Raw genomic sequence first — 21,645 nt, 5'->3', positions numbered from 1 at the left:
AGACGAGTGTGGTGTCTATCATGCAGTGACAATTGTGTTTGTAAATTATTACACCGATTTACGCCGTTAAACAGCTGAAAACTCAATTGAAAGCCTGCATGCTCTTCTTGGAGAAGCATCTCTCCCAGCAAGCATAGAGGCCGCTGGCATCAGTTCTGTTGCACATGTTGGTTTCCACAAAGTGCCAGCAATAATATGAACTCGGCAATTCTCATGAATCACAGAGGACACCACCAAAAATGCAGTGCACTGCAAGACAGGAAGTGACAAAAATGCAGGAGGCAAGGAGGTCGCAACTCAAATATCGCATGGTCCCTTGGCTATGATATGGGAGAAGGCAGGGGAGGAACGTTTGTGCTCGCTGATGAAGGAAACGAGACAACACCTCTCTGGCCAAGAGGGTAGCTAGCATCCTTACAGCATTACACCAAAAAATTTGATTTGCTTCTATTTCTGCTATTACTAAGCCGTTTAAAAAATTATTAGGATAGTAGGCTCCGGCAAAGGACTTCTATCAGTGCATAACCAAAATTTCAGACATGGCATGGTGAGGAGCTCGTTAAGGAGCCAATATGGAAAAAAAAAAAGGTTGCCTTTCAGTAAATATGGTCTCACAGTGAGTGAGCTTGAAAACGGCTCATATTCACTCAAACTCCTCAAATCCACAGCTCATAATTTGAATCATAAGAAATTGATTTGAACATTTCATGAGTTAAATTATCACTGGCTACGTGTAAAGTTGTGTGAAAAAATAAGAGTCCCTTCAGATTTTCGAATGCCACCTGGTCACCACGTGACAGTGGTTAACAGATGACAGATTGCTGAAAAGCCTGTAAAGTGAACCTATTCAACAAAAAATCTTTAACACCCAGTTATTATAAAAAATGATTTTTCTGGACAGTTTATATCCTGCACAAACAGTGCAACAAACTACTTATGCTAGGCATCCTGATAAAGCTGTTGCTGCCTGCCAGTTAGGGAAGCCTTTTACAACAAATTGAAATGTATGAAAAAAAAGTAAAAATAGTGTCATTAGCCATACTTTGGAAGCAAGATGAGCACACAATATTTACATTTCAATTACAGTGAAACTTTTACACATTTTTCATAAAGACAGCTGCATGACATTACTGAATAAAGGAAATCTGATTACATGTAAAGCATCGCTTACATGATGGTGGAGAAGTCGTCATCAACAAGAATCATGTCAGCTGCTTCCTTACAAACATCCGTGCCAATTTTGCCCATGGCAATACCAATGTCAGCTTTCTTCAAAGCAACTCCATCATTCACACCATCACCAGTCATTCCTACAATGTAGTTGTTCCGCTGCAAAGCCTAGAATAGCAGGATACCACAGTAAACATAAAGGTAAGAAAAGGCAGAGAAAGTGACAAGGCAAACTTTAGCTTTCAACCAGTTCAATAATGCTCAATAAACAGCTGCATATACCAAGCTAGCTACTAAAACATTTATTATTAGCAAGAAATGTCATTAAGAAATTGAGAAGCTATAAATTCTTGAAACACTACACCAAGAAACAATTTTCCTTAGTGCTGCGGCCAAAACTGGGGGTGGAAATTCATGACGGACGGGGCGCATGGACGAACCCATCTGTCTGTCTGTCAAGAGTCTCCGCTCCCCATAGTTTTGGCACTAAGGAAAATTTTGCTGTATTTTCGCATTAATTAAATTGACTGGCACATGTATTAAAGCTGCTGGCACTTGGCATAAACATGCTGGCGCGTGGACTAAATTCACTGGTGCGTGGCCTATTTGTGCTGGCGCTGGGATAAAACATGTTGGTGTGAGGATTAAATGTTTGCCACTTGGATCAACCCCTCCCGTACCAATCCCTATCTCAATGGAGCTGCCAGGTGTCTCGAAGAACCGTTCCCCAACATGTGCCCTACAGCAGATGGCAGCCTCTCTCCTCCAAGAGAGACTTTGGGACCACCTTCACATCTTCGTCGACGGATCCGTGATACCGGAGACTGGCTCATCCACAGCAGCCTGCGTTGCACCGGCCCTACGAAAGAGCAAGCTGTGCCGTCTCCCGGGGCACGCAAGTTCTACCGCAGCAGAGTTAGCAGGATTCTACCTTGCTGTGGACCTACTTGCAGAGGAGCTACCAGCGACCCCGGCAGCCATCTTCTGCGACTCCAAGACGACGATGTTCTGCCTGCAGAACCCTGAGAGGGCTAGCCTTGGGGTAGCGCTGCTCTCTTCAAGACTGACGGCCCTTCAGGACGCAGGATGCTCAGTATCTCTGCATTGGCTACCGGCACACGTGGGGATCTTAGGCAATGAAGAGGCGGACACTCTGGCAAAAAGTGCCCACCACTCAAGCGTCGCACTCAGCCCTGCTGTAACGGCCGCAGACTTCTGGAGACACAGGCTGCGCCAACACATCATCGCCTGCCACCCGGACAAACGGGTATCCCTAGGCCGGCCTCCACGGCCTCTTCCACAGCACGGCCTCCTACGAAGGGATGCCTCGTTGCTGCTCTGACTGCGAGTTGGCTGCTACTGGACGGCAGCCCGCCGGCACCGCCTTGGGAAAGCCACCTCGCCAGCCTGTGCCTCCTGTGGTGAACCAGAAACTCTCGAGCACCTCCTGCTGGCCTGCCCTGCTCACCTGCAGCAACGCGGTCGACTTCTGCAAGAGTTCCACCGCCTGGGGCTCCCATGTTCACGACAGGAAGATATCCTCTTCCCCTGTCGTAATCAGCTACCAGCCTTCCCAAGTGTCGTCGAGTACCTCGACTCGTCGGGGCTCTCGGCGAGACTATAGGACATTTCTACAAAGACGGATGGCCTAACGGCCATCCCACCACCTCGGGCTTCCTGATCGGCCACTACTTCGCTTCCATCTCTACGACCCTCTACCTTTCTCCCTCCTACCTTCTCTCTCTCTTTTAATCCCATCCCCTCCACCCTGCTGGTGCTCAGCCGTGCTCCCGCATGGGTTGCAGAAAATAGCGCTAGCCTTTTATCCTTCCCCACAAGAACCACTTCTCTCTCTCCCGTACCATGCTAGTTTGCCAAATTCAGCTAAAAAATGGGAAGTTATTTTGAAAGACCACAGCTGCCGATATGTTTTACCTCCTCAGAAAGAATGTTTTCCCTCCACAGATTCACTTGTGCTTGTGCTATCCCATGGATTGTGTGCTCCATCTACCAAAAGCAAGACTAAGGACTGAGACAAAACAAGGCTTGTCCATGGCATTGCTGGAAAAAGCAAACTACTACTGACAAGCTGAGCTTGTCCTTGGCCATTTTTAACAGAAACTCTTAGATGATCCCAGCTCGTCCAAGGCACGAAAGGGGTGAACATAGTCTGGCACACAGATTATTTCTGTAGTGCTAGATTATTTCAGCTGGCACTTAGATTTAAGTGAGCAGGAAAACATGTAGGACTTTAGAACATTTATTTATGGTGCTGTAAGTGCTAATCATGATGTGATATCATTGCTGAGAGCATGGTGCAGTAGAAACCAAACAGACAGCAACATAATGTATTACGTGCGTTTGCAGCATTGCTAAAACTGGAACGTGGCTATTCCGAGGTGTGGGTCACCATCTTATTCACAACGGTTGCAAAGTCTCTCAAGAAATGTGGAAACTCAAATGTAGTACACAGCACAAAGGCAAATTCCATGTTTCATTCTTTTGTAATCATCGAAATTGAGTCCATGCTATTGTTTTCTTGTTATAAGAATTGGCTACCTGTCAGATTAAGCTGTGCGTAATTTTCTCACTTAAAACCCATAAAAATGGGGAGATTTAAAAATTGGGCAATATAGTACTTTGCTACACTCTGCTACTGGGTACTTGGGGTATTTGAGAAAATAATGATGGCTTCAGGAAAAGAAACAATATTTCAGAAAGAATTTAGACAGCACATAATTTGCTTACACTGTGTAACTGCCATTTTCAAAGGCTGTTCACCAGAATCACCGTTAGATTCAGTAATCAACTGACTGTGGCATCAAAAACGCCTGATGCTTGCTGATGTTGGCTACAGCTTCCACAATTGCAGCTGTTGGCAAGTTCTCAGTATTGTGTTGCTATTTCTTAGTTTCCCACTTAGTGGTAGCCTGATAATAGCAGCAGATTTAAATCTTCAAATTATGGGGACATGTGGTCATAAATGTTCGCAGCCTGTGACATCAAGGTTGCACAAGCCATGCGAAAAAGTAAATCTCTTATGTAGAACTGTTAGCAAATGTCCTTGTGCACAGAGAGTCCGAATATTGACTCTAGCACCTGGAACTGCTCGGCAATGGCCATTATTAAGTTTCCAAGCTTGCGGCTCATGGTGGCCTCCACCCAAGACTGGTTCCTTCTCTTTGCCCCAGATAGAAAATCATCATTAGAACTAATGGGCTCTTATCTTACCTAGAAGTCAAAAGATTGTCACATTCAAGAGGTTGGCAATCTCCAAGTCGTGACGATCGGCAGCTAAGGTAGGACTGCATGCATTTTCATCTCCTCAGATCTGCGGAATTCCGCAAGGTGAAGGAAGGTTCATGAAAGGAAAAATTGACATCCACCTGTATGTAGCCCAAAGCTACAAAGGAAAAGCACACGGGTTTCTTAGAAACAAAGCTTCGTAGTTGAAGAAAAATTTGTCCTGGTTCGGGAAAAATTTGTCCTGGTGCAGTGTTTGTTTAGTCTGTTGCTTTGACAGATGAATTAAATTTTAGAAAATAACAAAACCAAGAAACCGAAAGTCAGCGTGTCTTTGTTTTACTTCGTACCGTAGCAAGAGAGATGTACTTCCGTTTTGTCTGACTGTTCCCACATTGTGCAGGTGCGCATAGAGAGAACGAAGCTGTGTCATTTTCTACCGTGTTCCAGAATGTGATCATGCTCTGTGATACGCTTGCGTCTGCCTCAGTGTTCCTGTAGCACTGATTTCTACCGCTGGTCAGCTGTTCTCATGCACAGCACACAGCAATAAAGCAAGGGGGAAAAAGAAGAGACAGGAAAAGCTTCAGATCTCCGCGAGGGGTGGCAGCAGAACAATTAATACCTTGCGGTGCTATTGATTTGGCGATTTCGTCGGCAAGCACGTTACCTTCGATTCCTCTAAGGCCAGGAACCCAGCATACTACTACATGACTATGAGATAAATAAATGTTACACAAGAGTGAGTAAAGTTCAATAAAAACAGGATTTGTATGCTATTGCAAAGACATTAACACTTTTACAAGGCCTAATTATTGTTCTCTCAAGTGTTAATTTCTTTATATGTTTTACCGCAGACAGTACCATATAGGCTTCTGCAGTAAAGATACTTGTATGGGGGTTCAATACGTCAGATTTGGAAAAAGAGGGACAACAGGAGCGTAAGATACGCCAGCATGGGAATTTGATGTGTCTGTGTAGAACTCGAAGCAAGAGTACTTCGATTAAGTTCACGAAAATGCAATGCGATTTCAAGCTCAGGAGCATGCTTTGCGACCTCTAGGAAGGATAAATCACATTCTATAACCTGCCACTCCCAGGGTGGTAAGAGCTTAGCTGGGGGCATTAGGTGATGTTCGAGAAGTGGGACACATTCAGTTCTCTCACACGCAGTGAGAAAGGTAGTCTCATAGAGGGTCTATTACGAAAAAGTGTTGCACACGTCAAGTTGTTAAGGGTTGTAGAAGACGGATGTTCCTGATTAGAGTGCACTTTCAGAAAATAGGTAAAGTTGATGTACGTTCTCTGAAAATGGAGTGACCACTCATCTGACTCTACGTACAGACTTTCGACAGCGCTTGTTCTAAATGCACCAGTGGCCAGACAGATACGCAGATGGTGGACAGGGTCTAACATCTTTAGCATGCTCTGGACGGCAGAGTGATATACCACAGCACCATAGTCCAATCATCATCGAATTAAGCTCTTGTGAAGATTCATTAAACATTTCCTGTCGCTGCCACAGGATGTGTGAGACAAAATTTTCAATAAGTTCATTGTTTCTGGCATTTAACTTTGAGATATCTCATGTGTGAAATGAAAGTAAGTTTACAGTCAAGTATGATACCTAAAAACTTGTGCTCTTTGTTCACAGGTACTTGCTGCCCATACATTTCAACAGTGGGATCTGCAGCAAGCCCTTTCTTCCTGGTGAAAAGAACACAAGAACTTTTGTTGGGGTTCACTTTGAACCAGTTTTCGTCTGCCCACTTAGAAACTTTATTCAAGCACTGTTGTACTTGTCTCTCACACACTGTAAGGTTGCAGGATTTGAAACCTATTCGTCTATGTAGACGGAATTAAAGATAGCTGGTGGTTATAATGTACGAAGCGTGTTTATCTTAATGACAAAGAGTGTGCAAATGAGTACGCCTCCCTACGGTACCCGAGTTTCCTGTATGAATGCACACGAGAGTGCATTAGTGCTCGAAGTGTTCACCGAGAGCGTCGGCCTGGCCTTCCAACCTGTTTCCTTCTTTATCAACCAGGGGCAACAGATGTATTTGTTGTCCCTTAAGTCTCCTTAGCCCGTCCAATACTTTAGCCTCTTGAGTAGTATACGAATTTATAGCTGAAAGAAACCTCTGCCAGGCCAGCTTGCCCTCTTTGCCTGTCGTTGTATCCTTCTTCCCTGGGATTTAACATGTTTAAATTGTATTAAATTTTCGGCCGCAGGACATTCGTGTAGTTTGCCCCACACTTTATTTTGTCTCCTTCATGCCTATCTGCAATCGTCATTCTACCAGGGGACCCATCTTTTCAATGAAGTGCTACTTGTTTGAGGATAGAACTTTTCAGCGGCGTCAATGATAATAGTGGTAAAGTATGAAACAGCATCACCTATACTAAAATTATCGATAAAATCTTGTGATAAGCAGGTGGATTCCTTAAAACATTCACAGTCAGCTGAGGCCAGTTTCCAGCGAGGGACGTGCGGAGGGAAGTCATGTTGGTTTACTAAGTTCAGCGTTACTGGGAAGTGATCACTTCCGAATGGATTTTTTATTAGACCCCATTCTAAATCAGGGAAGATAGAAGTGGAGCCGATCGACAGGTCTATTGATGACTGAATTATGATGTGCATTATAATACGTTGCTTCTTTCTTATTGAGGAGGCACACATTGGAGGTTAAAATGAGATTTTCAATGTGTCAACCTCTTGCATCGCGTCGTGAGTCTCCGCACATCGTATTATGAGCGTTAAAATCTCCCACAAGAATATAAGGCTCCCGAAGCTGATAAATGAGGTTATATCAAATTTAAGAATATGGTTTGGGGGTATATGTATAGAACATACAGTGACCAATATATTAATATGAATGGCCCAAACTGACGCTGCCTCAAGGGCCGTCTGAAAGGCCACATGTCCGCAAGCTACAGACTTGTCGGCTACCATGGCTATACCACTGGAGGCGTTAGCCTCGTCTCAGTCTTTTCGGAAGATGTTCTAATTACGAAGAAAATTGGTGTTTGCAGGTTTGGGATGTGTCTCTTGAACCCACAATAACTTTGGATTGTGTTGTGTAGTAGTTCTATAATGCCGTCGAGGTTATGAAGAAGTCCTCTAACATTCCATTGTAGTATTTGTGTTTCCATTATGATAAACGTGTTTGGTGCTGTGTGTTTAAGAGATGGAGATTAGCTGACGCGCCCTTTGCAGGCGGTGTGACGTGAGGTTTGTCTTTTTTTGAGCGATCGCGAGAATCTCGCCGTTCCTTAGGCACTGGTGGCACGGTCTGGCTAGTTGTGTCCATTGCCTCTTGCGAAGCGTTGGACACACGCTCTTGCAAGCGCTGTGTTTGACATGAAGGACTCGACATGCCAGACGAGGCCTTTGAGGCCACCAGCCCGGAGGTCAATGGCCCCTTCTGCTGAGGTGGCGGAGCAGCACTAGCTGCACCCGCCAGGGGGCAGATGGTGTCATCGCCGGCTCACTGCGTGTGGGCCGAACAGCCACCGGAAGCCGTTGTGTCACTGCCCCCTGAAGCGTCACATCGGCAAAAGTGTTCTTGGGCAGGTAGGACACCCACCTGCATGCCTCCTTGAAACTTATGTTTTCCTTTACTTTAATTGTTACAATTTCCTGTTCTCTTTTCCAGGATGGGCACGACCATGAGTACGCGGTGTGCTCTCCATTACAGTTTACGCAGTGGAGAGAGTTCTCGCAAGATTCAGAGGTGTGTTCATGGGCACTGCATTTTGCATAAGTTTGGTGGCCTCGACAGTTCTGTGAACTGTGGCCGAACATTTGGCACCTAAAGAATCTGAGAGGATTGGGCATGTATCGCCTCACACGAAGTTTGATATACCCGGCCTTAATTGACTCCGGAAGGCTACTTGAGCTGAAGGGGAGTATCAGGTGCTTGGTCTGGATTTCTTTGCCATCTTGCCTCATCTTACTTTGTTTAACATTTATAACATGCTGTTCACTAAAGCCCTCCAGGAGTTCAGCCTCAGTCAGCTCCAGCAAATCATCGTCCGAGATAACGTCGTGGGTGGTCTTACGGTGCAGGGTTACTGTTACTTAGGTCTCCCCAAATGACGCTAGTTTCAGCAGTTTCTTACATTGCTTCTGATTGAGGAGCTCCAAGAGGAGATCACTGCTTGCATTCCTCGATGCCTTATAACCTGGACCAAAAAGTTCAGTCAAATACTTTGAAACAATTAATGTTGAAATGGTTCGCACTGGTTCGTCTGACTTTTCAGAGTGAATAATGTGGAATCGAGGAAAGTTCTGGATTTGGCGTCCAAAAACTGGAAGACATCTTTGGTGCGCCCTTGTTTCTAAGGGCAATCAGAGAGTTTAGGGAAAGCATTCTCCATAAGTATAGATGGGGTTTTCAGCAGCGATGCCAACCACCCACCATGGAGCCCAACAGGGGGACGTGACAGAAGTTCCCGCAAAGGAAGCCCCCCCAATGCCAGCCGTACATCGCTGCTATAATCAAATACAGCATAACCAAGACTGGCTAGCCACACAAGGTTAACCCTAGCCGCCGAGAAACTGGGAAGCAAGAAGTAAAGAGAGGACAGGAAAGATTAAAACTGAGAGAGAAAGATGAAGATTGAAGAGGAGGACAGGAAAAGGCGACTGCCGATTTCCCCCAGGCGGATCGATCTGGAGGTGCCGTCTATGTGAAGCAGAGGCCGAAGAGGTGTGTTGCCTCCGCCGAGGGGCCTTGAAGGTCCAAACACCCAGTATCGGTTCAACCACCAGGATCCCCCTTTCCCCTGACACGGCTACATGCGGGAGGGTCCAACCCTCGTGTGCTGGGGTACGTAGTGTCGCAACACACCAAACGCCTGCTGAGCAAGGCGCCCCTGTGGAGGGGCAGTCCTCCAATAGATTTGCGGTATCTTCAATGATATTGACACGTGTACTTATCTTTATTGGGCAACCACGTTTCGCCGCCTAACAAATGTAATCGCACAGCGTGGGACGCGCCTGCATGTATCCGAAGTTTCTGGAAAGTTATCGATGCTTCTATCCGCTGTCTGTTGTCACCGAACCTTATGTTATCTGATTTCATCACCTGACGCGAATGGTGTAGAACTTTGTGGAAGGCACGCGGGTCCGAACGATTAGTCTGGAACATTCGAAGACTGCTCTATAAAAGCCGGCGCGCTTGACCCGCTGATCAGATTTTCGACGATCGCCGACTGTGTTCGCGCTCTCGTTGTGCTGTAAGTGTAGCCTGTTTTGTGGCCACAGGTTCGCCCAATAAAATCTAGTTTTGCCTTTCACAGTATTGCTACTGTGTTCTTTGACGTCACGACCACGTGACAATATGAAAGTACCACAAACAGACCAAAAAGAGACCTAGGCCTCCCATGGTGGGACGTCGAGGTCTTGCCGCTTCACCGCTTTGTAGGGTAGCCCACTGCTGGGTAGCCCAGAGTTGGTTGTCGAGATGGGAGCTGCGCAGGGCGGCGTACCATCTCGTCGAGAGAGTCATGGGAATAAGGTCTGGGTATTGATGATCGCACTCCCATAGCATGTGGCGGAGTGTTGCTGATTGAGTTTTACAGATCTTGCACGTGTGGCTTGGCTAGATGTGGGGGTATACGATGTGATAGCGTGTGAGGGAGGGGTACGTATTGGTCTGTAACAGGCGAAGCATGGTTGCCTGTGCTCTATTTAAGTTGCGGTGAGGGGTGGGAAAGGTTCTTCCTTTGATGTAAAATGACTTCACAAGGTCGTTGTATCTTGTAAGGCGGTCACACCATGCGGGTGCACCTGCGCCCTCTCCGGCACGGTTGACTTGTTCTCGTGCTACGGAGTGTGTAACCTCGTTGAGGTTGGTGAGGTGCGGGTGGACATAGCCGTCATGTGCTGGGATCCAGACGAGGGCGATTTGATTTTCAAAAGAATGCGGGGCTTGTTGTAAGATATGGAGTGATTGTTGAGAAATATGACCCTTATACGACCCTTGATGTAGTTGCTGATTGCTGCGTGAGAATCGCTCAGTATGTTGCGACAGGCTAGGTCAAAAGTGGCCAGGGCGATGGCCACTTCCTCGGCCGTCTCGGCATTTTGGGTAACGATGTTGGCACAGCATGTTGGAGGAAGCCGCCTGCTGTGGCAACCGCTGCAAAGCGACGTCCATCTTGGTATTCAGCTGCGTCTGTGAAGGTGACGCCCGTGGTGTTGGCATAAGCTTTGACGAGGGAGGTAGCTCGTGCCTTCCTGCATTCTTTGTTGTGGTCTGGGTGCATGTTTTTGGGAATAGGGTCGGCGTGTATCCACTGCTGAATGTTGCATGGTATTGGGTGTTTGTCTCCATTTTGGCGGTGGTAGGCGATATCAAGCTTTGTTAGAATGCTGCAACCCGTTTCCGTGAGGGTAAGCTGCTCTAGTTGGGATCGACGTTGCGCTTTGATTAACTCGTCTAGGGTGTTATGGATACCTAATTGTAGTAGAAGTACCGTGCTGGTGTGGTTGGGTAGTCCTAAGACCTGCTTAGAGGCTCCTTTGATGATGATGTCCAGTTTAGTCTTTTCAGCTTTGTACAAGTTGAGAAAGGGCGCAACGTAAGTAATGTGACAGATGATAGAAGGTTTGACAAGGCGGATGAGGCTTTCTTCCTTCATACCCCATCACTTGGTCACTCGTTTAAGCAGTCTGGATGTATTAGTGGTCTCTCGAAGGATCTTGGAGATAGCCATAGATTTGGCTCCGTTGGCTTCTATGGTCATACCAAGAATACAGATGCTAGGGAGCACAGGTATGGGTCCACCATCCCTCAGATGGAGTTCGATCTCCTCGTATTGGCATTTATTCGTGGAGCCCCGTGTGGGGGCATCCACGGAGTGTGGGGCGGTATAGGAGAAGCTCCGACTTTTCATGGGAACAGCGGAGTCCCGTGCCTCGACAGTAATTTTCTACGACGTCAATGGTGTCTTGTAGGGCAGTTTCGATTTGGCCGTCACTGCCCTTTGCAGCCCAGATTGTAATGTCGTCGGCGCATATGGTGTGTTCAATGCCGTCGAGTTTTTGTAGTTCTTGTGCTAATCTGAGCATAACCAGATTAAACAGTATTGGGGAAATAAAATGACAGAGCCTTGCGGTGTACCCGTGTTGCTGAAGGAGACTTCCTCCAATTGAATGTCTCAGACCGAGAGGAAGGCCTTCCGATTGGATAGAAAGTCTCTCTTACGTAGTTGTAAGTGCGTTCACCAAGGTTGAGCAAGGAGATGCATTCGAGGATGGTGGAGTGCCTGACATTATCGAAAGCGTGCTCGAGGTTGAGGCCCAAGATCGCTTTTGTGTGATGGGATTTGCCATCTTGGATTTGATGCTGAAGTTGGAGCACAGCGTCTTGGGTGGAAAGATGCTCTCTAAAGGTAATTATCGAGTGGGGGTGCACAAATGTGCCGTCGAGATGAGTGTTTAGACGAGTTGGGAGTGTGTGCTCTATGACCTTGCCTACACATGAAGTTAGCGAGATGGGCCGGAGATTGGTGAAGCTAGATGGCTTACAGGGTTTGGGGATAAGAATTACTTTGGTTGTTTTCCATGTCGGAGGAATGGATCCTTGGTGCCAGCAGTTGTTGATGTATTCAGTGAGTTGTTTCACCAAGGTGTCATCTAGATTCCTTTGCGTTTTATTGCTAACACCATCTGGGCCTGGGGCCGAACGACTGTTCAGCTTGTGCAGGGCAGCATGAATCTCATGCCATGCTGAAATCCTCATCAAGTGCAGCACTGGAGGTCCTTGTGTATGGCCCGTGAGGTTGAGTGGGCCCAGATGGGATGTACTTTTGACATAAGGTATTCTTAACATGGTCCTGGCCATGCGTCTTGCTTTCTGTGAATAAAAGCTTGGTGAGGCGATCTTGTTGATACGAGTGGGTGGGGGTGCTATCAAGCAAATGTTTTGACGATTTTCTACGAGCAGGGGTGGTGGAGTTGCCCGTCTGGAGAGTTACAGAGGTCTGACCATAGCTGTTGACCTTCGGATGCGGCAGTGTGCTTCAATTTCCTTGTTGAGAAGTGTGTCCTTGCGTCTGAGTCTTCTATTGAGGCGTTGTCCTTTCTATATAGACAGGATGGATGTTCTGGCCTCAATAAAGTGGGTGAGTCTACTGTCCATGCGCTCAGTTGGGGCATCTGTTGTAATAGTGCAGGTCGCCGATTTAGTATCAGACTGTAGGTCGCATGACCATGATTCTATGTCGGTAATGGGATTGTCCGTTGTTGCTGTTACGTAACGTTTAGGGAAAGCATCCCAGTCCATCCAAGTAAAGTCCCTTGTTCTTATCATAACGGCTGTTAGGTCTGGGAGAGTAATTTCGATGATAGAGTGATCACTCCCGAGGTCGTGTTGGGTGTTGCACCATTGGGCGTTGTCTGCGTTTTTGGTGAAAGAGAGGTCTCGTGTCCTGTCTCGTTCAAAGGAAGTGTTGAGGCGAGTGGGGAAAGCTGGGTCAGTAATGAGTGTAAGCCAGAGATTATGGGAGTCTTGCCATAAGTTACGATCTGCAGCAAAGCTGTGTCTGTAACCCCATCCTGTGTGCGGGAGATTGAAGTCACCTCCGATGATGAGGGGGCTGCTGCCTACGATGTTCAGGGCCTTCTTGAACAGAGTTAGAAATCGGCTATGGCGTTGAGATGGAGTATTGTTGAGGATAAAGATTCCTTCATTTCATTTTCTGTGCGGGATGAGCTCAATAAAGAGGTGTTCAATGCGCCAATTGTGGAGATCGCGTTCGACTGCGGTAATTCTTTCTCAAATGAGTGTGGAGACTCCATGAGGAGCATTGTTCGCCGTGAAAGGTTGATATTTGGGAAGGTTGATCGGAGTGTTGTGCGTTTCCTGGAGTAAGATTACGGCGGGTTGACATGTAGAACGGAGGTATTGACGGAGAACGGGTTGTTTGTGGAGGCAGCCTCAGCAGTTCCACTGTCAAAACGTTGTGTCAGTGTTAGTGTGGGCCATGATGAAGGATAGGGGATGCCACAGGTGGCAGGGTGGTGGCGACAGTTCTTGTTGTGTCCATAGCTATGGCTTGAGTGGTGGAAGCGGTTTGTGTGAAAAGGGCTTGAGTCTTAACTTGCTGCTGAGTCTACAGTGAGAGCGGTAGTCTTGCGTCTTAGATGGTTCTTCTTCGGATAATTTTCGGCCTCATTTCTCGTCAGGGTGACCAGAACGGGAGGTACCACCAGCCCATCTCGGCGGTTAACTCTTCTGGGAAATATCTTTGCCAATTAATTGGACTTCCATGCTTCGCTGATGTGGCGAGAGGCTTGTGCGTCATAGCAGAGCTCACGCGGACACGCACAGGAATGCGCCATGCAGCCTGGTAGGCCGAGCACCTGGGAGCCCGAGCACCTAGCACGCACGCTTAGTCTTACCGCGGTGACGGTGTGGTCGTAACACAAAAGTGGTCGCAGTCCCGAAAAAATAAGTGTCCCACCTGATAACTTGGTATCTACAGAGTCCTGGTGGTATCACGGTTCAAATGGTACAAAATTCAGGCTGGTATTCAGAGAAAATTGCAGCGAAAACATTTCAAGAAGACAGGGCCGATGTGAGCACGTCCGCGCACCCAGCGATCACCGTGAATCATGAGAGATGGTTACTAAGCACAAACCTATGAAGCATGTTGCAACAATGGTGAACCAGCAGTAATATTAAAAATACCGCCATCACTGTTTTTTACTACAATTTCCTGCACGTGAAGTACTGCTATTATGACAATGCACATGTACAAAGTGCTCCATTGACCCCAAAGTGTGGGTGAAAAATGACACCCACTCATAGTGACATTAAATAAGTCGGTCTAGTAAAGAACTTGCTCGCAATTGGACAAGTTTACCTCTGGCAATGAAATAACCATAGTAACTGCACTGCCTTCTTCACAGAGCACTGTCGACATAACAGGTCCTCTGCATTTAACCTGCATTGCAAGGGGCACAAAACTGGGAACACACAATAAGAACTTATTTCGGGCTGCTAGGCCAGTTATGGCAACTATAAGGGACATAAAAAGTGATAACGAACCTTTACAATACGAAGCTTATGCCCTGGTCCTGTCCTGTAAAACACGGACACAGATCCAATGATCCTCTGCAGCTCACTGTCTGTCATTGCATCCAGGTGATCCCCAGAGAGCACAACGTTGCCCACAGCATGGAGACCAAGGCGAGCCGCTGCACAAGAACCATGCTGTCACTCATAAATAATAAGAGAGTTAGATTATGGGGCGCAAATGGCTTATGCAGGAGAGATGCTTGCATCTTTTACAATGTGCAGTGCAGCTGCTGCTAGTTCTTACATACGCAATCCACTTGCGTCCTTCAATTTACAACTGTCAAATATCAATGTTGGGAAAAAAAGGCACTTACACAGTTCATACAAGGCATACCCAACTCAAAATTTAAGGACAATTTAAGGAGGATGAAGCAAGCTTCATTTACACTCTTGTATTAGTGACCATTCTTTGAAGCTATTTCACAGCAACTGCTTATACACACGCGCCGAGAAAAGGCAAATGGGACAAGCACTACACTTCAACAGACCTTTAATTCACATTTAAAGCCTGTGAAAGTGCAATGCAGAAGGTATGCATACTCTGTACAAGGTATATCAAGTACAGTTGCCAACCAATAATTTGGACTCGGCAAGGATTGCCTAAAAGATTAAATAAACTGGAGTATGAGGAGAGGGGCAAGGATTCACCAGAAAAGCAATGTCCTTATTTCATGTTTGCCCCAGCGAGAGCTATCCAAGCAATGTGCATTGCGAGCATTCTGTCACAGCAGCAAGCTCGTCCGGTATTATGGTAACCACAGGAGGGCTTGGCATTTTGATGGATGGACAGAGGCGTAAACTAAAGCCCCTCTATACTACTACCACTGTGGTGAAGGACCATTAGCATAGACGTACGTGAGCGGCCTGATTGGCCTGCACGCCCCAGCCACCAGGTGGCGCAGAGCTTAACCAGCCAAACAGAGATAATATTGCTGTAAACAAATGTAAAACATTTTAAACATTTAAAAAGACATATTCATTGTTACGCTCCAGCCGAAAATTTACACCAGCAGCAAAGCAGAACACACTTGGTTAGTGCTATAATAGCTCTGTGCCACCAGGTGGCTGCACCGTCATTTGTGCTTGTGCTCACCCCATAAAATGCCCAGTCCACTTGCGCTTGCATTTACCCAAATACCGGACATGCTAAGCTCTATTGTGGTAGTAATCCTTCGGCGTGAAGTGACGGCCACAAACACGTAGATGCTGGTGCCGATCGGATACCGACAGCTTGATGCTCTGCAGCTGCTCAGCTTGCAAACTGCCTTGCAGAGGGACACGACGTCGCAGTTTGACATGTCACCCATCGCTAGATTTCCAGCCCACAACATAACAAGGGTGATCCCTGGTGCTCGCAGAAAACAAAGTTCAAGACCAAAACTGACCACACAGCTCATGTCAACATGGAGAACATTGCAACACTAGCAGACAACACTTGCTGTGCACTGGAAGTGGCTGAATGTAGTGATAAATTGTTGTGTATTCTCTTTATGTTACTTACTTCTTATAGAAATAAATTAACCAGCATTCCAACAATTATGAACAACATTTGTTCACCATAAATTTTGAAAAATTATCATTGACGTTACCTGGGTAGCCAATCGTATAGCTCACCCAACAGACGTCAATTGGGCCAAAAGCGTCAATTGCGAAGGGGCGGCTGAAACTCAGGGGAGCGGCACAGCTGCAATCAGTAGCCATGTACATATTTAAAACCTTAAAATAAATTACAAGTTTTACGTGGAGTACTTAAATGTGTCAATGATCAGAAGGACCTACTCTAACAACTCGGTAATTTGTACAAAATCATCAAAATCGTTTCAGAATCCCTTTAAAGAAGGAAACGGGCATCTCTGTATAAGTTCTAGTTCCATGCATACCAAGTTTGACTGCATGCACTCCCACTCCACAATGACCTCACTGTTTGAATACAGGCCACATAGTAACTCCACCATTTGCACAGTTAGACCCTTGCCCTTCAACTTATACCCAAGGGTACCCAGGTCAACATAGTCGTATACCTCCTCCATATCAAGGAAAGCGACCCACAGTTCCTGCCCTTGCATTTATGACAGTTCTTTGCACTGTGTGAGAATGAAGACATTATCCTCCAATCATTGACTGGCTCAGAACCCATTCTGTCTGGAGCTGCATTTGCAACACTTGGGCAAAGACCGTGTATAACACCGGAGTCCCACAAATCAGTTTGTATGACCTTTAGCTAATGCAGTTTATTGCTTCCCTGTATGTAGAAGTCATTAAATTACCTGGCACTGGCGTTTGGTGCCACATTCTTCAGGAGGGCCTCATTGGAGTGGCTGTAACTATTAGTGCAACAAAATTATGCAATATGCTTTTAATGATTGTGAAAGCTGATGTGGAGGAGAATAAGCGGACAAATTTTAAGAAATATCAGAAATTAGCTCTTTTTTTTATATTGTCAGAAATTTCCATTGTTCGGTGTTTTCTTGAAGTTAGCCCGACCATATCTCTTTATTGAAAAGCTATATAAATATAAGCTTTAGCAGTTTGATAAATAAGTATGCTTAGAATCTAATGTGCAATTATTGCCGCTCTGCCACAAGCCTTTTTTGAGATAAAGACATGCAAAGTAGACAAAAAAAAAACACTCCCCAGGCCGATTTGAGAAATTTTATAAAAACATCTACACCACCTAGAAAAACCACAAATAACTAAACACAAATAAAAACATGCACATATTAAGGCAAACAATTTTCAGCTACCTATTTTAAATATATTTTGTGTAATTTATAACTAAAGTTGGCCAAAACAGCAGAGCAGGTAAGTGTAGTACTTCACTTCTTAGTCATTATTGATCCCCAGTGCTCCGAAAAAAATTTTGGTAGACACCAATTGTGGATCTTTTCTTTTCAATCATCAGGAAACAATATATAAAAATTTGAAATATTTAAAAGGCCAACCAGCCATTCTTTGTTCGATCTTACATGGACTTGCCCTACAACTGTTTTTCTTTCATTGCCTCTGGATGATCACAAGATGCCACTTTCCTCGTTACGATTGTCGACTGAATCTCTTTATCCCACTATCTCTTGTGTTAACATTTTCGTTGCCTACCAGTGCCATGTCATGTTATATGGACTGCAGCTTGCACTCTTTGTATCAGGCACTCAGCAGCTTCGCTGTCGCCGTTTCCAGATGATTTGCTATCTGCACAATACGACGGTGCAAAAGGTATTGTTTTTCCCTTGACACCCAGACTTCCAGACTGATATCCCGTCAAATACCGAATTTCCAGTAGGATTCGGTTATGATTGCCACCTAAACTATGGCTGCCCTCTTCCTCAATGGTCACTTGAGCCAGACAATCATACACATTCTCCAACATGATAGCAAATTCTATGCTCAGCTTCCCACTACTCGAGGACCACATAATTACTCTCACACTTCTACTGTAGGTTTCAAATAACTAAATTGAATATAATTACACTCTTCAGCAGATATATGCCATTAGCATCAGTTTAGCAATCTACGGGGTCTAAAGCCTGTTTCACAGGACAGCAATCTTGGCACAAAAGCGGCACAGCGGCCAGCGCCACTGTGATCCCGATTGCAACATTTGGAAAAATTCGCCAGCGGTGACAGCCTCTTGCACTGGTGGAGCATCAGCAAGCAATGACATGAGGAGCACGTGACATAGGTGGTACTGAGGCACTGAAAACTTGTGCGTACAAGCTGGCGACACTTTTCTAGCAGACAGCTACCAGTGTGGTGCAAAATTGTGCGAATGTGGTACAATCGAACCCAGATATATCGAGCTCAAAGGGGATGGTGAAATAGTTCGATATAAATTAAAAGTCTATATAACGAACTTCAATATAACGAAATTCTCGGTATAACGAAGTATTTAACTTTTCTTAACCACTTGTCCATAGAACACCGTGTATTCAGAACCTCAATATAACGAAGTGTGCTTGTATGCGATTTGATATAACGAAATTTCACTGCCGCCCCAAACTAATAGCGAGACAATAAAGAAAAACTCCTGCGGATGCAGATGGTCAAAGGATTGAATTACAAGTGGCTCTTCGCACATGCACCTCTGAAATCGCGTGCTGCGCGACAAGAGCCACCACCGAAGTGGAGCCGCATCATGTCCCGTATAAAGTTCAACTGCAACAAGATCCTATCGCGTGCTGTGTGCTTTAGGTGCGAGTGAAAGCATGCAAGGGTAAAACAAGAAAGATGGTGGCTTCATGAGTGCCCCGTTCCCGCGCAAGCAAAGGGAAAGAGGGGAGGGGAGTGAGTTCGTGGTAACGCGATCAAGCACGTGCAACAGGATGTGGCAGAGTTGGAGAAAAGTTGGCGCACGCCTCAGTTTCTGGCGCACATTTTGGCCGTGCCTGCACATGGCTGTAGGCGCAGCTGAGCGCATACGTAGCTGCGCACCCTGCTTTAGAGGTAATCTGCCACGTGTGCAAATAGTGGGCGTGTCGAGACAGTGTGGCATCATGTAAGCTACCCTCTCACATGTTTAGTGTTGGAGGTTGCGTAATCTCGAGTTTCGTTGACCCGTTGGAGAGAGATGCAGACGAGGCATTCGCTCTCCGCTGCTGGCGCTTTTCATGATAGCGTCTTCCCAGTGCGGGCGACGCTACCAGCCGTTTGGGCGGATTGCATGCAAAAGTGTGGCTGGCTTCGCTTAATTCGCACCACAAATGTGAAGATATCGTCGATACGGCATGAAACCGTATCATTTGTCGCCGACTCCCTAATTCATCAAAAAGAATTGTTTTCTCACTCAAATTAACTTTTTTCGATTGTTTGATAATTCGGAAAATTCTGCGGCCCTTTTCCATGTAAGGAAAATCGATCAGTGACTGTATTTACTTACATAAAAGGTTGAATTTCAATACAACGAAATTTCGATACAACGAAGCAAATTGCAGATTTTACCGACTTCATTATACCAAGGTTTAACTGTATCAATAATCTGATATACAAAATAAAAGTTTTATACAAAAATTTTCAAGGGGATTTTACAGCTGCTCGTTATACACAAGAATTGATTATATCCAGGTTCCATATATCCGAGTTCGACTGTATTGGTTTTTTTTCGCTTTGCCATATTTTGGATGGTGGTGCCCATATGGCTCCAGACAGATGAGACAAAATGGCATTGCGTGCTTTTCATTTGCAGTGATTGCAAACTTTGGGCATCCATGCTCGCGGTTTAGCTTTGTGCTTCTTTGGTCAAAGGTCACTCCAGCTCTACTAGAACCAAGAGGCCGCTGGGTCCTTCTGCTCGAATGCCTTGAGGGGAAAAGGGGATGAGAGATTGGTTAAAAGCCAGCCATGCTTGGTCACCAGGCTGCTTCGCTGACCAAGGAAACCAACTTTTGGTGACCAAGGAAACCAACTGCTCACGAAGCTTTCCGTAAGCGACATGTATTGCAGTGGCGGGTGTCGCACCAACATGGTGCATGTAAAACGAAGCCGGGTCCCCACATTGTGGTGTTGCTCAGTTGCCAAGATTGTTGCCACTCAGTGACTTGCATTTGCAACAGACTTTAGTCTACACTGAAAACGCGGATAAATGGGATCTCATGCACAACCTGAAGTCTCTAAATGTTTTCCTGAAGGCACCCCAGAGCTCTTTGTTGAGTTCCTTCTGTGGCGACTGCTTTCTTTCGCCCAGCCAGTGTCTCTGTCAGCCATAGGTGTACTTTGAACGTAGGATTTGGTTTCCTCTAGTCCTTGTCCAGGCAAAAGTGTGCCTCGACTCTACCATAAAACCTTGGGCAATAGCAATATGGTTGTTGCAGATTTCCATTTACAACCATCCAGGAAGATCTGCTGTTGCTGATGGTGGTGGTACTAGTGGCGTGTGTAATGATTTGCAGCATCCCAAGTAACTAACATCTGCGATACTCCATAGTCAAACCTCGATATATCGAACACGGATATATCGAATTATTGCGTATATCGAACACTTTCTTTATCACGTGGAAAATCGCATGCATTTTTAATTTTTTATTTCGAACGGGGCCGGATGTAAAATGGATATATCGAACTCCGCCGCCCCAGACCAAGTGCGCTCTGTTGACAGGAGGCGAGCTTTCCCGCAACACTCTCGAAGATAGTGGCGGCGCGATGGGCGTTCCGGACTTTCCGGACTAGGGTGCCTCGATGTCCTCCTCGCCCGGAGCGGCGGGCGAGGAGGACATCGAGGCACCCTATTCCGGACGGCTGCGTACGACAGCTGCCCACATCGGTTGCGCCGAGGGCGCCATTTGAACGTGGCGGCGTACACACGCGGCGGCTTGGAGCCAGCACGGCCGCCTCGATCAAGCGCGCACGGCGGGGCAAGCCGCCTCGATTACGCGCGCACGGCGGGGCTTGCCCCCGCCGTGCGCGCGTGATCGAGGCGGCCGTGGAGCCAGTTGGAGCGCTTTGTCGGTGCTGAGCCACACAGCATGTGCATTGAGGACTTCGTTGGCGGTGACGACAGCACCGGAACAGTGGCGGAGTTTGCTCGAGCCGCCCATCGCCGCAAGCCGCACCGCACGCGTGCGGTCGCGCGAAATATTGCACGTATCAAACACTTGTGCACAAATTTCGGTTTACGATGTGTAAGGTATACACTGTGCACACAGTGTAAACGGTAATTTGTGCACAAGTGCTGGATACGTGCAATTTTTCGCGCGACCGCGAGCGTGCGGTGCGGCTTGCGGCGATGGGCGACTCGAGCGTAACCGTTTGGACTATGTTGAAGACGCCGTGGTCAAGCACGCGGTTGCCAATATGAAGTAGGCTACGCTGCTTCAGTACTTTCAGCAAACAAAATAAATACTTTGTTTGAAGCTTCATGTGAGTATCTATTGCGCCACGATTGGTTCATTGATTGATTTGTGCTAGTTTTTGACGCGTTTTCTACGTGATTTTATATATCGAATTCTGGCTATATCGAACTATTTTGCGATCACCGCGCTGTTCGATATATCGAGGTTCGACTGTATTACAAATTCTTTATAGTTATGCGATACTAACACAGAAAAATAATAAAATCTTGCTCATTACATTGAAATATGAAATTCGTAGTGCTAAAATAATTTGACAATAAAGCCATAGGTTTCAGATGGGCACTTTAAAACCTTCA

General features: G+C 46.2%; 1 protein-coding gene across 4 annotated transcripts in view; it reads right to left on the bottom strand.

The window, feature by feature from the left end:
• Positions 1–21,645, bottom strand: part of SPoCk (secretory pathway calcium atpase) — a 138,245-nt gene that overhangs the window by 53,123 nt on the left and 63,477 nt on the right. For all 4 annotated transcript variants that reach the window (XM_055063684.2, XM_055063683.2, XM_055063686.1 and 1 more), the window contains exons 17-18: positions 14,478–14,626; positions 1,172–1,338 (exon numbers count right to left, since the gene is read on the bottom strand). In XM_055063684.2, the coding sequence (XP_054919659.1) occupies positions 1,172–1,338; positions 14,478–14,626 (316 nt within the window). The remainder of the gene's footprint in view (positions 1–1,171; positions 1,339–14,477; positions 14,627–21,645) is intronic.

Source organism: Dermacentor andersoni, chromosome 1 (assembly GCF_023375885.2).
Source record: "Dermacentor andersoni chromosome 1, qqDerAnde1_hic_scaffold, whole genome shotgun sequence".
NCBI classification, from domain to species: Eukaryota; Metazoa; Arthropoda; class Arachnida; order Ixodida; family Ixodidae; genus Dermacentor; species Dermacentor andersoni.
The sequence above is the reverse complement of the archived record's forward strand: the minus strand, read 5'-3'. Positions and strand labels throughout refer to the sequence as shown.